This window comes from Mus caroli, unplaced genomic scaffold, assembly GCF_978045245.1.
Source record: "Mus caroli unplaced genomic scaffold, Mus_caroli_1 scaffold_13, whole genome shotgun sequence".
Lineage (NCBI taxonomy): Eukaryota > Metazoa > Chordata > Mammalia > Rodentia > Muridae > Mus > Mus caroli.
In genome coordinates, this window is record NW_028227268.1 from 77,048,913 (window position 1) to 77,065,708 (window position 16,796).

Below are 16,796 nucleotides of genomic sequence, written 5' to 3' on the forward strand. Positions count from 1 at the left end.
AAAGACAAATGGAAAGGTGTTCCCAGAATCAGGAAGGCCACAGGGTATGTTATTCAAGAGGAACACTGAGAGCCAGGCAGAAACCACTGCAAGTCCATTCAACTTTATTAGTTCACAGCTAGCAGGGATGGGGTAGAACGCTCTGGACAGAGGGAGCTGGGCAGGAGCTGAGGTGAGGGGTGAGTACTGTGCTGAGGTGGGTGGGTAACTGGGGACATGGGGAGTCTCCTTGTGGCCTCTCAGTTTCTTCCATTTCTTGGTTGATTTATCATAACATCATCTAGTGATTCTGGGATTCTGGGCTCTGTAAGTTCCAGAGCTTTACAGAGAGAGCTTGAAGGCCATTGTAGGTGTCTGGAACTATCTCTGAGAGGAAGGTCTCCTCTACCTCATGTGACTTAATTTCTTTCCTCACATGTGCACATCTTCATTCCAAGTGATTGTCGCCACTGGGTCCATTCTAAGTCCTCAGTCCTTCTGCCCATTCACTCAATGGCATTTCTTATATACCCCTTGTAGGCCAGACATGGGTTAGGTTGTCCATGCTTGGTGTCCATCGGGAATGGAGACATGACCTACACCCACCCACACCCTCATTTCCACAGTTGTGGAGGGAATAGTTTCCAACAAGTCCCACCAAGGTCACAATATATACAATTTAACCCTTACAACAGGGGCTCATGTAGAAGGAATAAAGAAACATGTCTCCCACCGGGGGTGGGGGTGGCGGGTGAGAGACACCAGTGATTTTCTTGCTAATGGAACAAAACCAAGCCACCTTTGATCCCATTTTTAAACTCAGCAGAGATAAGCCGAGATGACTATGGTGGAGTGAGAACTTTAGAAGTGCGGTGAACCCCAGAGAGGCTCTGGCTGGGGCACCTACTGGGTAGGAGGAGGATGCTAGAGAGGATGGGTGTCTTCTCCAGAGAAGTCAAACTGTTTAAGGTAATTTCTCAAACCTAGAGAGGCTCATCCTCCAGGGGTGGTAGCACTCGCCTGTCCTAGCACTGAAGGGTCTGAGGCAGCAGGACTGCTCTGAGTTCAAGGACAGTCTGGTCTACGTGGCAAGTTCCAGTTAGCCAAGACTGTTATGGGAAACTGTATCCCCATACACAGAAGAAAAAAAAAAAGGAAGGGAGGGAGGGAGGAGTGGAGATGGCTTGCACACATCATTTCAAGAGGCTCAGAGACATGGGTCACAAACTAAAAATCCGGCTTCCCTTCCCAGTTCTCTTTCAAACCTTAGGTTATATAAAAGAAAGACATTTGTATTGATGTTAATGCTAGTCTCATTTCTTCCAAGTACTGTGCCATATTCAGGTCTAGCTACTTTCACTGTTCATCACAGAGCCATGGTTGGTTTTAATACTGAAACAGAGTCTTCAGTTCTTCCCTAGGCCTCCAAATAGACAATACTGAAACAATGCCTTGTTTGCCCCTGTCGTACCTTGAAGGGTCTGTGTTGTCCAGCTTGCGGACCGTTGTCATGTGACATCTATACAGCACTGACATGTGAGAGGACAGAAGTGGGAGGTCTATAGACAAATTTTCACACAGGGCCAACTATGGAGAGCAATTTAAGCTTTGGAAAATGGGGCATCTCCTTACTGTTGCTCACTCCCTATAGTGAGGCAGTATGGCCGGTTGGTTAACAATCTCTCTAGCTAAGGCCACCACCTCTAAGGCATCCTGGCTGGCTTCAGCCTCTGGTTCAGCTTTGGCCATGGCCCCTGAGTTCTTTCGTGGCAGTTCCTCCAAGGGGAACCCCTGCAGGTCTTCTTCCCTCTGACCAAGAGCTGGGGTCTCCTCGGGCCATCTTACCAACCCATTGGCTTCCTCCATTTGGCCGGCTCTGTAAGACCACCGAGGTTCGTGACAGCGGAGGCACCAGAACTGGAGGCAGATGAAGGCCAGCACAGCAGTGAAGCAGGCCAGCAGGATGGCCATCAGCACCCAAAGAGAAATCTGGGGGTCCACCAGGGAGCCCCCGGCAGCCAGCGGACTCTTATCCAGGGTGTGGAACATGGTACAGTAGTGACTGTACGGGAAGGCAGCCTTCTTGCAGCTGATACAGAGGAAGTAGAGAGTGGAAGGAGCGAGGTGTTCCAATGCCACAGAGGTGATGGTTCGAGGCACCTTCTCCTCGTGATGGAAGTTATAGCGCAGGTAGCCGGAGAAGATACTGTTCCAGTTGGGCCTGTACATAATATGGTAATAGTCCTCCAAGCAGGGCTCCGAGGGTGACCAGGAGATGATGGCTCCTGTGTGAGACACGTTCCCAACCTCAATGTTCATCCCGGGTCTGGAACCAAATCACAGTGAAGAGTGACATTCTCCCTCCCACATCAGCATTTGACATCATGCTAGCCGCTGCAGACTGAGCCCATGAGATGGCCACAGATACTGACTTCGTTAGAGAGACAAAAGAAAATGGATGTCCAGAGGTTAAGCTAGCAAGCCAGTGGTGGAATACAGGTAGGAATGAGGACTGTCTCATGACAAAGCTAGCAGCCCTCAGGCTCAAGATGCACCCACATCATCCCAGCCACAGCCCATCCTGGCTAAGATCCATCACTGACAGTGTTGTTCCCAGCCCTTCCAAACACAGGCAACGTGAAGAGAGCTCTGAGGGCCTACCTTACGCTTCTCAGCTCAGTCCTGACCTCTTGCCTCTGCTGTGAATGCTGTAAACTGTTACCTAAAACATTCTGCCCAGTGGCTTTTTTTTTTTTTTTTTTTTTGACAAGTTACTTTTCCCATGATTAGTAGAGATTCCCTCTAGCGCCCCCCAGTGGCGATCTACCTCAAAGCTTCTGCAAGTGTTTTGTTTTGTCAAAGCCCAAGGTGCAAGAAATTACTTTCTCAGATCAAGGTCCTCAGCTCCCAGGATAGCTTAACTTCTAATCGTCCCATAACTTCTAAAAGTAGCAATAGCACTATGACTTTCGTGACTGTCTAACCCACTAGTTCCCGACTTTCCTAATGCTGTAACCCTTTAATACAGTTCTTCATGTGATGGTGACCCTCCAACCATAAAATTATTTTTGCTGCTACTTTATAACTGTAATGTTGCTACCGTCATGAATTGTAATGTAAATATTTGTGTTTTACAATGGTCGTTTGGCCCCCAAAGGGGTTGAGAACCACAGCAAATCGGCAGTTGCTGGACCCAGGCTGTGCCAGATGACTTCTCCCACAATAACAGACTCCATTCCCATCTTATTAATGAGCAGCCTGGAGTATCAGCTCACAGGAAGAGAGAGAACTTACCCACTTAGCCACTGTATTTCAATGCAGAGCCCCTGAGTTTAGTAATAGATTATTATTGTTGATTATATATTATTATTATTAAATTATTGGTAAATGAGGGACCCTGGTTGGCTGTATGGCAGATGAGCCCTGTTCAGATTGTAAGCCTTTCAGCTTTGGTAAAGGAGAGGCATCAAGGCTTTGGGGTTTTCTTTCATTCTCTCCGATGGAGAGAAAGCTTTCCTTCTGAATTTCCCCTGATCAAAAATCTAGATAAGCGTTGCCAGGCTCTATATGTTCCGGTTTCCCTCTGCCTTCTTCTCCATTCCCCGTCCCCAGCCAGAAGTGCAGATGCTGTGGAAGATTGAAATGGCACAAGTGGGCACGTTCAGCCCAAAGTGAATATTAAGCCAAACTGATTTCTGTTTTTATGCTTGTGTTGTTAGGCTAGGTGAGCCAGGGGAAAATGTAACAGCGTGAAGTAAGGTTTCAAGCCTTGGTTTCCATCTCTAAAGACAGTGATGTGCTTGAGAAAGCAGATTCCTCCTCTCCACGTGGCTGGGAATTTCCACCCAGTAAATGGGAAATGCAAAAGATGAGGCAGGGGTGTGCAGATCCTTCCAGGGATGGCTTTCAGAAGGAAACTCACTTACTCTCCCTCGGGTCTCTTGATGTATGCCCACCTCCCCACCCAGGGACCTACATACCCAACAAACACACTTCCAACCTCCATAAGTGGGTGGAATTCATACCGTTAATACACAGGCGCCTGAAAGGCCCTCCCATCGGGGTGATTGGGCATCCTGTCCTCGTACACATACCTCCCCTTCTGTTTGCCTCCCCTCTGCTGCTGGCCATCTTATAGCCTGGGTTCCCTGCAGCAGACGTTTCTAAGAGCTTCCACTGAGACTGCTTCTACAGCATCTCCAGCTTCCAGGGACAAATCCATCTCTTCGTATTTATTTTTCTCCCCGTCTTCTGTTTTTAAACTCTTCCCATTTTTAGCTATTCAGTCCCCACAGCCTGGCCCCTCTCCAGGCAGAGTGTGAAAGGAAAAGCCATTTTTATTTCCAAGACAGCCATCCATGCCTCTTACCTGATGCTCGCAGTGTGTCTGGTATAGACGTCTCCCCTCTGAGCCGGAGTGGACCGGATCCCAAGTGATGAGCTTCTCCCTCCTCCGCACCAGGCTCTCCTTGATGTTTCTCGCTCACCACTGAGTAATCCCACTGTCGCCCCCAACGCTCACATTATTCATTCTTCAGATCAGCATCATTCACCATGGCAACCAGCAGGCATCTACGCACAATGCTTTCAGGGACCAGTCTGAGTCGGCTTTTGCCAGTGAAAGGAGCTTTGGTTCCTTCAGCAAGAAACGAGCAGGTTGAAATTTTTTGCAGGTTGATCCCCAAGATAGCACATTCTTCTGGTGCTTCTGTATTTTCTCTGTAGTTGGCTGGCTCGCTCTCTCTCTCTCTCTCTCTCTATCTATCTATCTATCTATCTATCTCTCTCTTCAGGTACACATGTTCATGTCATACCTATGTAGAGATCAGAAGGCAGCCCTTAAGTGTCATTTCCCCAGAACCATCTACTGTCTGTTTGAGACAAAGTCTCTCATGAGCCTGGAATTGCACCTAGCAGGCTAAGGCCAGCTGGCCAGTGAGCTTTGCAAGCTCTGAGGTACAAAGGCACACCCCCATGTCTGGCATTTTTATGTGGGTTCTGGGGATTGAACTCAGGTCCTGAGGCTCCTTGAGGTAAGGGGTTTACAGCTGAGCCATCTTGAAGGCTGACCAGTGATCATTGTCTTACTCCATCTCCATCTGTGGATAGTGGTTTCAAATGCAAAGATGCCCTTCGGTGGCGAACTTGTCCCCTCCTTTCCTGTTCCACTTCCCCCCTGGAAATTCTCCCCCACCCCCCACCCCCATCCCCGTATATCCCCCTCCTTCCTCTCATTTCCTGCAGTGCCTCTACATGATGGTTCTGGGCGAGATTCTTGTATTGCCTGGATCCCAGTTCCTTCATCTCTAAAGCTTCGAACACCTCAGGGGGAAAACATGGGTACCAACATTTCAAATACCCTTGGCAAGATTGCTCAACCATTATATCCCTTGGACTGGTGGTCCCTCAACATGAACTTTAGAGCATGGCTTTAGAATTAGAGTCTTCATGGATGTTAATTAGTTAAGGATCTTGAGATGAAATCACACTTGGTCACTTCTATGGAGTCTTTCTAAGAGAAGGAACATTTGAACCCATGGAGACACACAAGAGGAGGCCATGTGGAGGCAGAGGCAGGAGTGGGAGAAATGGATCCATGAGCAGCGGTCTGGGACAGGGGATGGGGGCGGGGGAAGCTGTCCTGCAGGCGTGCTGATTTCAGGCTTCCTGTCCACAGAACTGTGTGAGAAAGCTTCCTGTCACTTCTGAGCCACCATGTTTGTGCCAGTTTGTCATGGCATTCTAGGAATTACAGCACAGCTCTCCTCCTGGCTGAGCTCACACTCAGCCTTGGAGTTCTGAGCACAGACATATGAATGAACGGCTGCTTGCCAGCCAGCCAGCCAGTCAGCCAGTCAGTCAGTCAGTCAGTCAGTCAGTCAGTCAGTCAGTCAGTCAGTCAGCCAGCCAGCCAGCCAGCCAGTCAGCCAGCCAGCCAGCCAGTCAGTCAGTCAGTCAGTCAGTCAGTCAGTCAGTCAGTCAGCCAGCCAGCCAGCCAGCCAGCCAGCCAGCCAGCCAGCCAGCCAGCCAGCCAGCCAGCCAGCCAGCCAGCCAGCCAGCCAGTCAGCCAGCCAGCCAGCCAGCCAGCCAGCCAGTCAGTCAGTCAGTCAGTCAGTCAAGCCAGCCAGCCAGCCAGCCAGCCAGCCAGCCAGCCAGCCAGTCAGTCAGTCAGTCAGTCAGTCAGTCAGCCAGTCAGTCAGTCAGTCAGTCAGTCAGTCAGCCAGCCAGCCAGCCAGTCAGTCACCTGGAACTGACTCGAGAAATGGAAGCTGCTTAGTGTTCTTGGGGCAGATGGGACCCAGTCTGCCTTGCCTTTGAGGACTCCTGAATTTTCTGTATATCCCAACAAATTCCTTCCTGGTCTCCTCAACATTACAAAAATATCTCACCGTCATCTGTCCAAGAGCCTGAACATGTCTGAATGGAGGGTGAGATGAGTTCTAAATGTGTGTGTGTGTGTGATGGTGGTCTGGTGTATGTGTGCAGATGCATGTGACTATGTGTGTGGCCATGTGGATGCCAGAAGCTGATAGTGGATATCAAATGACTTCTTCAATCGCTATGCACCTAATCTATCGAAGCACAGTCTCTTAGTTGAACCTAGAACTCGCTGATATCACTGATGTAAACTAGCTAGCTTGTGCTAAGGATCCTGCCTCGCTTGGCCTTCTGGGATTACACGCAGACCATGTTTGTCCAGCATTTACTAGATGCTAGAGATCTAAACCCAGCCCCGTAAATGCTTTACCCTGGGAGCCCTGGATTTGGGTTTTACATAATAGACACATACACACACCCCTTCATGCCCTTGTCTTTTAGTGCCTGGTTATGATGGACCTCACATGTACATATATGCTTCCATCTTTGTGGAAACTAAAAAGTTAATTTCAAGGAAAAGAACGCAATGGTCACATGAGCCAGGAGAGAGTAGGAGACAAGAGGCACAGTAGGAAAGGTGGCATTGAACATAAGGAATAACTCCTAGCACTCTGGAACACGGCAGGATAGCTATGGTTGACAGCAATCCATCGTTTCAGAGTAACAATAGAGAGGATTTTGAATGTCCTCAATACATAAATGTCTGAGGTCATGGATATGTCAGGCCTCACTGCGATCTGTATGCGCTGAATGTCACGCCGCATCCCATAAATACGCACAATGCCTATGTATCAGTTAAAGATAAAATACAGTTTCAAAAGTCAGCTTCCTCCTTGGTTCTTGGACAAAGCATCCAAGACAAGCTATGAAGGTCACTGGATGAGCTAGACGAAGCTGTCTAGTGAGTCACCACTGCTGGGGCAAGGGGCTCCGGAGGCGTGGGGTCCCAGGGTGTGCGGTGTTCTTGACCAGCCAGGTGCTCTTGGCCTTCTTGCTCTTGGCATTTACTCTTCCCAGGAGCCTGCCTTAAATCTGTTATAGGCAAGCTCCCAGCAGGTCCCCTCTCAAATGCCAACGGTGATACCCTGCAGGGCATCCTCTCTCCACAAAGGGCCAATTCTGCAGTTTGCAGGTGTCCTTTCAAAGGTTATTTTGAGGGGAATAAAAATACCAGAGTTAGCCTGAGAAGGGATACACAAAACTCCATCCTTTCTCCACAGAGTGGGAATCTGTTTCTAATGCTCAGAGGTGGCCTCCGCTTCCATAGACTCTTCATTTGAAGAGCTAAGAGACTCAGAGCATGAGGCCCAGCAGCCCTCTTGTTTCCCAGGTCCCAAGAATGAAGGGATTAGGGACGTAGCTCAACTGGTAGAATGCTTGCCTAGCCTGCTGGGCTCAGTCCCCAGCCCTTCATATACTGTAATCGGCACTCCAGAGGTGGTGGCAAAGAGATCAGAGGTTGCAGGTCCTCCTGGGCTATGCCAGGCAGTCTCAAAAACAGTGAAACCAGATCCCAGGAGAAGACATGGCATTCCTCGGGCTACATGTTTGATAAGTGGCTGGGCTGGAAATAGAGTCCCTGACTCTGGCATTACCACTTGCCCACAGTGCCTGAGCCAGCAAAGCTTTCAGCAAATGAGACAGTTGATCCCATTCTCTCTCCACCAGCAGGCACCACTTTCCACACTAGGTACAACTGTGCCCTCTTCAGCCATCCAGCCAGGCGCTTCCCAGTTGATATGTATCAGGAACAAATTCCTCTCAGAGGGAGTCAGCCTTGAACAAAGGTCCCTGGCTCCTTCTGGTAATGAAGAAATGACCTGAGGAGATGCCTCTGTCCCCAAGCTAGGTTGATGCTTGGGAAAGGTGTGGTAACCAAGCAGCAGGCTTTAGGGCAGTGGTTCTCAACCTCCCTAATGCTGCAACTCTTTAATACAGTTCCTCGTGTTGTGGTGACCCCCCAACCATAATATTATTTTCATTGCTACTTCATAACTGTAATTTTGCTACTGTTATGAACTGTAATATAAGTATCCAATATGCAGGGCATCTGATAATGCACAGCCTGTTACAGCCTACAGATTGAGAAACGCTGCTTTTGGATATCCAGCTCAGAGGCAAATTCTGGATGTGCAGCCTTCGACACATTCCCTCCCTCTGTCATGCCTTGGTTTACTCAAGGATGCAGCAGGGATGTCCACACTGCCTGCTTTCTGGTACTGATGAATGCGTCCGTGTCTGTGACGAGCTGGGATCGGAAACAGTAGTTTAGGCTATTAGAAAAAGGCCACTGGGTCAATACTCTTCTCTGTGACTTGCAGCTTTGTCTTGAGGCCCTCAAAAGCCAGGTTCACACCACCAGTTGCATGCACTGCCTCGCTTCTCCCCCTTCAGTCAGCATGGTTGGTTCGAATTTTCTGGCGCATCACTTGTTGATGAAAGAATATAGAAAGGTTCAAGGTATCACACAACTCAGAAATAACCCCTGGGATCACGTGGTACACTCCCCGTTTGCTTCTTTGTATTCACATGACAACATGAGTCTTCCATCACTACCAAACACAGCAGAGATGGAAACTCAGGCTGACTGGACGCTCACAGAGCCAGCCAGATTACAGGACATCAGTGCTTCAAGCCTCGGCCAGGCGGTCAGAGTCTGGGCTCCTGGCTGGCCCCCCATAGCCAGTGGCACTGCTTGCATCCAGGTTTCCACCTCACCCCCACCTGCTTTGCCTTGATGTTCTCATCTCTTGAGAGGTAGAGAGACAGGGAAAGGCCCAATGGATTTCAGAATGACAACGGACAAGCAAAGACCTGAGAGACCCTGCTGAGAATGCACAGCTGCCTGAATGTAACTGAGGAAATTGTGAGAGTCAGCAGCTCACTGGGGGACCCGCCAGCAAGCATTTTCTCTTCCGAACATCCTGTGCTCTGTCTGGAGTCTGAGTACACCTACTTCAGAACCACCACACAGGAGGATGTCATCAGAGCGAATATATGAACGGATTCTTTCAAACCCTCTTCCCTGAACTCTACAATATCATAGTGCTGCCTTCGGAATGATACAGATGTCAGCGCAGATCACTCGCTCGTTTAACCACTTCCCAATATTTCCAGCTTTTAGAAACTGTTGGTATGAGCATGCTAACCTTTTGTTAGCATGCTCATCACTAGCTACGCACCGCTTCTACCTCAGCTATGAACTGATTGATCGTAGGAACTCCATCCAACTCTTCCAATACATCCTCATTAGGTCATTGTCCAGAGGGTCCAAACCTCTCCAGCCAACTGGATCCATCTTCATCAGCCTGGATGTCAACACATCTCACCTTAACCAAGCTAGGCTATTGACACCAACCAGCCCAGGTGAAAAAAACTATCCAAAAGCCTCACAAGGGCACAGTCACCTTCCCTCCCTGGGCTCCACAGCATGGCTTCCTCCGGCAAGGCTTTTATGCTTAGAGCTGCACCTGCCTGTCTCCACATGGACTTGGAGTCTCCTATTCTAAATGGAGATGGTGTTACCTCGCCAGCTGTTGCAGCTAGTAATGGTTCCCACAGACAGATGGTCCTTATCCTGGAACTCTTACCGTTTTAGAACAAAGTCTTTGCAGGTGTGATTAATGAGAGAACTTAGGACAGGCAGAGGAACCTGCATTGTCAGGGTGAGCTCTGGAGCGTCCCAGGGGGCCTTACAAGAGAATAGCCTAGCAGGAGGTTGTGAAAGGGAGACTGAGAATCTAGGCGAGATGTGGTCACAAAATAGGGGTCCTGGCACCACACAGAGGTGAGTGACAGATTCTCTGCTGGAATCTTTGGGAGGAATGCAGACAAGCTAAATCTCAGTGGGAGACCAGAACTGCTAATTTTGGATTCACGGCCACCAAAATGTTTCAAGGTACTGGGTTTATAGTCATTTCTTATGGTGGCCACAGAAAACCTGCTGGGCAGCATGAAGGAGTTACAAGGTGGAGGATGTAGGTATATTAGTACACACCTTTAACCCCAACAGTCAGGAGGCAGAAGAAGGCTGGTCTGTTGTGATTTTGATGCCAGTGTGGTGTACACAGAGAGTTCAAAGCTAGCCAGGAATTCATAGTAAGACCGTCCTAAAATCAAAAATACCCTAGCCAAGAAGAAGGACACCTCTGTATGCCTTTGTGTCGTCAAATGAGTGCCGATTATAAAGAAAGGGTTTTGGGTTAGGTGTGGCTTTAGTTTCCTCCAGAAATCAACTCTGTCATCTGACATTCCACGTGGGACAGAATGGGTGTGATCTCTTGGAGCTGGGAGATTCTACTCCTTTTGCTCTTTTCTAAAGCACTTAGCTCATGGCTCAAGAGAGAAAGGATTGTGGTTTCTTTAGCTTTCTCCAGCAACTCCTTTGGGTTCGCCAACCCATGGACAGAGAACACCAGGAAGGAACTCGAGGCTGGATGGAGCCCCAGCCCCACAGCTAAACATCAAGAAGTGACAGGCAGGCAAATCAGTGCTTTGCGCAAGCTCTAGCAAGGTATCTGAACCTGTGACTGGGTGGATCTGTCCCATGAAGTATGTTCCTGTCAAAGGTGGTATGGCGTGTTATCCCTACATCCTGTGATACTGCCCTGCAGTGGTTTTAGGGAACAGAGCTACAACTAACTAGCTCTCCAGCCCTAATCAGAGGCTCATGGTTTTTTTTGTGGACAGCTGGCACCCACAAGAGAAACCACAACACAAACAGAAAGTAAGGATGGGTTTTAACTCCTCTTGGGCTCTCTGAAAACAGTCATAGTGATTCCAGAGAGTAGAGATGCAACGTCATTACAAACTGGGTTAGCAGTACAATAGATCTCACTGTTTGGAGTAGCTGGTGATGCCCACCATCGGACGAGAGATGGAGGTGCAGATGGTCAATGTCAGGTTTGTTTGGGTTTGGGTTTGGCTTGGTTTGGACTTCGATAGAGCTCCAGTCTCCTGGAGCTTAGGCTGGCCTTACACACCCTGCTCTCACCTCAGTCCCCCAAGGTTGTTTTTGTTTGGTTCTGTTTTGTTGTAGAAGTTATCTGCTAATGATACTTAAGAGAGTATACACACACACACACACACACACACCAAACTCAGCATTTTTTTTTTCTTAAAGTCTTGTGGGTAGGCCATCGGGATGACCTAATGGGTGAAGGCTCCTGCTGCGTAACCTTGATGACCTAAGTTCAAAACTGACCTCCACACGCTCACCGTGGACATGTGCTAGCGCATCGTACATATGCATACATAGGATGACACATAAAATGAAGAAAAATGCCATTAAACAAATCTGACTTCCCATGGGCTACATGATGTCTGCTTAGTCTCCCATCAGACCTCGGTCTTAGCCTGAGTCAGTCAGTAAGCAGTGAATGGAAACAGTGAGTGGTGAGTTGAGAGATGAATGGCTAATGTCCAGTGTCCCGAGTCACACTGCATTCCTGTTTTTTCTTTGCTGAACGTCAGAAAATGCCCAGGCTCCCCTATTCCCACATATTCTCAATAGGGCCCAGCCTTCTGCTGAGCCGGCAGGTCAGAGGGGTGCCCTTTGGGGGTGCGTGTGTGCATGTCCTATTCTGCATGTGTGCGTTTCCCGTTGCATGCGGTGGATTTGGGGATGGGGAGTGGAGCTTGCTCACTTAGGAGGTGGAATGGAAGTCTGCAGATTTCACGTTGGTTCTGCTGTGGCGGCAGAAAACTTCCCGTCTAGCCTGACATAGGATTGGCACCAGAGACCTCCTAAGTGCACCAAATGGGTTGGGGGAGTGTGTGGCATTTTGTTTAACCCTTGTGTGATACAATAATTTCAAAGTGTTTCTCCTCTGCCTAAAATCGGGAAGGCTTGCTGAACAGCCTCTGTATACGTGAAAGTCTGTTTTCTTGAGCTGTTAGGAGGAACTGGGAGGTCCTCGGGGAGGAAGGAGGCTTGAGAGGTGGCTAAAAATGTCAAGCTCCTAGCCAGAGAGCAGCGGGGATGACACCTTGGAAGGGAGCGACTGAGCGCCTCTGTCCCAGCCTCCTTCCCAGGGCGAGGGCTGCCCATGTGTCCAGGGCAGTACCTACTTCGGTGATGGTTTGAATGTGGAACAAATCTGCATTTGAAGGCATGTTCTGTCAGCTGCTTCCAGCTCTGATTTCTGTCCTAACCCTTGCAGGATACACAGTATGGTATGGGAAATTAGACCTCTCATATTGAACCTGTCCATATTGAGGGAATTACCACTGTGGCCATAGTTTCTCAGGGGAGAGGGCTGAGCAAGATGCTGTACTTTCTTAGTCTTTATCAGCTGAAGTAAGATTAATGAGTTTCCACAGGTGCGCCCATGGCACCTCACTTACTGCTCTATGTATCTTACCTGTTAAACTTCAAGTGTCATCTTCTTAGGAGAAATCAAGGATCGGAAATAATTTTTTCAAGTCCATCTAGCTGCAGGTGAATATGCTGTAAGTTCAAGGCCAATATGGGCTGCATAGTGAATACCAGGCAAGCCAGAGCTACATACCAAGAGCCTGTCTCACAAAATAATAATAAACAAGGATCCTGGGATTTAAACTTAGCTGTAACTGTGCTTACCCTAGGGCCTGTCAGGAAGTCTCAAGGAATGAAGATAGAGATTCAAATAGAACAAAAGAATAAGCTGACTCCATCACCGCTACTGTCTGAGTCAGGGTTTCACTGCTGTGAACAGACACCATGACCAATGCAAATCGTATAAAGGACAACATTTAATTGGGGCTGACTTACAGGTTCAGAGGTCCAGTCCAATATCATGATAGTGGGAACATGGCAGCATCCAGGCAGGCATGGTGTGGGAGGAGCTGAGAGTTTGACATCTTCATCTGAAGGCTGCTAGTAGAATACTGGCTTCCAAGCAGCTAGGACTTGGGTATTAAAGCCCACACCCACAGTGACACACCTGCTCCAACAAGGCCACCTCCTCCAACAGGGTCACACCTTCTAATAGTGCCACTCCTTGGACCAAGCATATACAAACATCACAACTCCCCTCCCCCATATCCATCTGAAACATCCCTACTATGCAGAGGCAGAGATTCCTTTCATGGGATCTTTGGAGATGTAGGACTGTGTGTTTTCCTAGGATCATAAGAAAAGCCCAGAATCCCTGAGTATGAGTGAGGAGACTCTTGGGATGAGGCGAGAACTCTGTCACGTGTCTCCCTGGCCATGAGCATGCCGAAGCTTTGTCCTCTAGTATTCCCTAGTATCCTAAAGCTGCAGGGGAAAATTCAAAGCATCAGTCTGCCTTTTAATCTTTGAAAAGTAAGTTAGGCTATGGTATAAAAAGTGGGGGGTTTGTTACGTTCATACAGGGATGTAACTCTATATAGTAAAATGTACTTGGCTTTGTTTGGTCTGTAATAACAAGAATACCATAGACTGGCCAAAATAACAAGTATGTATTTCTTATGGCTCTTGAGCGTGGAAAGTCCAAGTTCAAGATCATAGACTAGAGTGCTGGCAGAGCAAGGTCTGGTCTGCAAATGGGCATTCGATTATATGGCATAGAGAGGGAGCAAGCTCACCCGTCTTTTCTCCTGGAGACACTAAGTCCCATGCACCAGGACTCTACCCACCTAAAGTCCCCAGCTCTTCATGCCATCACACTTGGGGGTTAGGAGCTCAGTGTGTACATTGGAGAGGGACACAGCAGCAGGTTCCTCCTTACACAGGTCATGGTTTCCGGAGTCTTAACAACCTTATCAAGCCACCCAGGCAAGATGTGGCGCTTCCCTATCTCCTTCGAAAGGTCCCTGCCCCTTTCCAGTCAAGCCTGTTCTACCACTGCGCTCCTCCACTGTGAAGAAGCCAGAAGAATACAGAGTAAGGCTTTGGTGATGGGCCCTGAACCAGATCACACCTCCTAGCATTGTGTGTGTGCCTCACAGCCCCCTCCACACACTTGCTGGTTAACGTTGCCTGTTACAGAAGCACTGAGATAGGCTTAGTCTGCACATTACATCGCATGTCCTGACTCGGGGTTTATGCAGTCACAGTCCACACACATTCAGAAGTCAGCATGATGTCAGTGGACATCATACGCAGAGATTTCCCTCCCTACACAAACCACTCCGCGCATTTAGAGATGACGTAGGCTATAGGCCCTTTCCTGGGTTTAGGCAGTTTGCTGCAATAGATCCAGATCCTCGGTGCAGAACGCTGGTCTTTCTCTTCTGCGTGACTCCCTGTGTGCAGGCATGAGCTCACCACGCAGACCAGTGGGTGTTCCCGTTTAGCGTGCATCCAGGTCACCGATGGGAACACTGACTGTATCCCAGCTTCACATATCCCGAATGTGAAAGAATCTAAGAACTGTGATGTTCACTTTATGGAGGTTAGGATAATGCATGTATAAGAAAGGATACTAAACTCAGAGCACAGGCTGAACCTAATTAAATCTTTCCCGATGACTCAGGAGGGAGTGTGTGCCTCCTGCATGCCTCCACATGCGTTCCAATGGTTGCCATTTAATCGGTGTAGAATTTCTAACTACACCAACTAACAAAGAACATCAGCTAATAGAGTATCAGGTTCAGCTTTCTCATTGGCATGCTATGCACAAGATTTTTAATAACAGGTAAGAAAATGAATATCACAGGAAGCTGATTTCAACTCCTAAAACAGAGGGAGAGGCAAGTGCATAGATGTCAGAGTCAGCCATGTCTGCTTCAGGTCTAAGCTTAGCCATTTAGGGACTGTGTGACCTTGAGTAGGAAGCTGACTAACTACCCCAGAGCCTTAGCTGCCTTCTCTGTTGTGTGCATTGGATAAAAATACACAGCAAGCCCCGCAGAGCATGGCATGAGTCTTGCCACGTAGCCGTGTTTCAGAAACACCAGTGTAGGACCTGATGTTTTGGCCACATATTCTCAGGCAGACAGGTATCACCTCTGTCTTTACCAACTGTGCCAGGATAGAACCCAGAGCCCTGTTCATGCTAGGCAAACAGGATTTCACTATGTAGCCCAAGCTGGTCTTGAATTCACAATCCTCCAGTCTCAACTTCCTAAGTAATAGGATGCATAACAGCCACACCTAGCTCTGAAAGGTCTCTTAAACTCTGATTCAGTTAGAGTTTCCCTCAGGGGCCATAAGATGGTGGTGGTCCAAGGCCAGAGCTCTGGGTTCCCTACCAGTATCCAGCCTGGAGGCTCTACTGTGTGTATTCTGTGAATGGGCACCTGTGACATCTGTCCTGCTGCTCTGAAAGTTTTGACACTGGTAATATAACCCAATACCCATCGTTCACAGAATGGGAAGGCAAGGCTCAAAATGCCTGCTGATTTTCCTGGGTTCTCAGACACCAATCTCCTGACTTCCAGGGCTAGCCATCACCAAAGCTCCTCAGCTCATAGATAGAAATGGCCAAGAGCAGAGAAGGCGGTGGTCAGTCAGCTAGCTAGTCTTTATTATCTAACTCACATCCAATCTCTAGATACCAAGTCACCTCTGGGAGAAAGGCAGCCACTTTATCCCAGACTGTGTCTTGATTTAGAGAAGCTTCCGTTTGTCTGGGGACAGTTAGAGGTCGCAGGCTTCCTTGTTTTCTTGATATTTACCTGGGACCCCTTATCCTTTCTCCACGGGCAGAGCCCCTCCAGCAAACTACTGACGTTTGCTTCGTCTCTAGTCGCTGGCCACATCTCACTCCAGCACCAGTGTTTTGCAAAGGTGTTTAAGAGGTCTCAGAGAGGGAGCCCTGGTAGCAGCAAAATGCCTGCAGGATTCCCCTTGAGCACCCATTAGGGCCTCTCTCATTTACATTGTACCAACCTCTGTTCCCAGCCTCTCAACATTGCCTACAGCCACATCTATAGCTCCTACCGGAACTTTGTGGGACCCCCTCACTTCAAGACCATCTGCAGACTGTTGGGCTACCAGGGCATCGCTGTGGTCATGGAGGAACTGCTGAAAATCGTCAAGAGCTTGGTAAGGAAAGGCTTGGGTGCTGCTGCGGATGTTCAATAGCTGGGCACAGGATTGGCTTTCTGAGCTGAAAAACGAACCTCAGCTGCACTGACTCTGCCAATTGACATCACCCTGGAGAGTCCTTGGTCCTTATTTCTTGGTGATTTCTATATATCTTCTGGTGTGTTTCTTTATATCTCCTTTAACATAGCTTTTATTTTTATTTATGTATATGTATGTATGACTACCTATATGTATATCATGTGCATGCAGTACCCACAGACACCAGAAGAGGGTGGTAGATCTCCCCCAGAACCAGAGTTCCAAGCATTTGTGAGCCACCGAATGTGGTTGCTTTAGCAAAAGGAGCAAGTGCTCTTAGCCACTGAACCATCTCTCCATCCCCTCTTAGCTGCACCTTGATCTGTACCTTTGTCTCCCTATTTGTGGCTCAGAACTTACTCCTTGTTTCTGTTGCCTAAACTGAGAAATCCTGATTCTGACA

At 48.5% G+C, this 16,796-nt stretch overlaps 2 protein-coding genes across 6 annotated transcripts in view; one reads left to right on the forward strand and one right to left on the reverse strand.

Moving 5' to 3' along the window:
• Window positions 1-16,796, forward strand: part of Cyfip2 (cytoplasmic FMR1 interacting protein 2) — a 119,241-nt gene that overhangs the window by 72,961 nt on the left and 29,484 nt on the right. For all 5 annotated transcript variants that reach the window (XM_021175633.3, XM_021175634.3, XM_021175636.3 and 2 more), the window contains one exon: window positions 16,169-16,312. In XM_021175633.3, coding sequence (XP_021031292.1) covers window positions 16,169-16,312 — 144 coding nt within the window. The remainder of the gene's footprint in view (window positions 1-16,168; window positions 16,313-16,796) is intronic.
• On the reverse strand, window positions 826-4,452 carry Fndc9 (fibronectin type III domain containing 9). The gene is made up of 2 exons (XM_021175637.3): window positions 4,349-4,452; window positions 826-2,305 (listed from the first exon to the last, which is right to left on the reverse strand). The coding sequence occupies exon 2, from the start codon at window positions 2,296-2,298 to the stop codon at window positions 1,618-1,620; it is 681 nt and encodes a 226-aa protein (XP_021031296.1). The 5' UTR covers window positions 2,299-2,305; window positions 4,349-4,452; the 3' UTR covers window positions 826-1,617.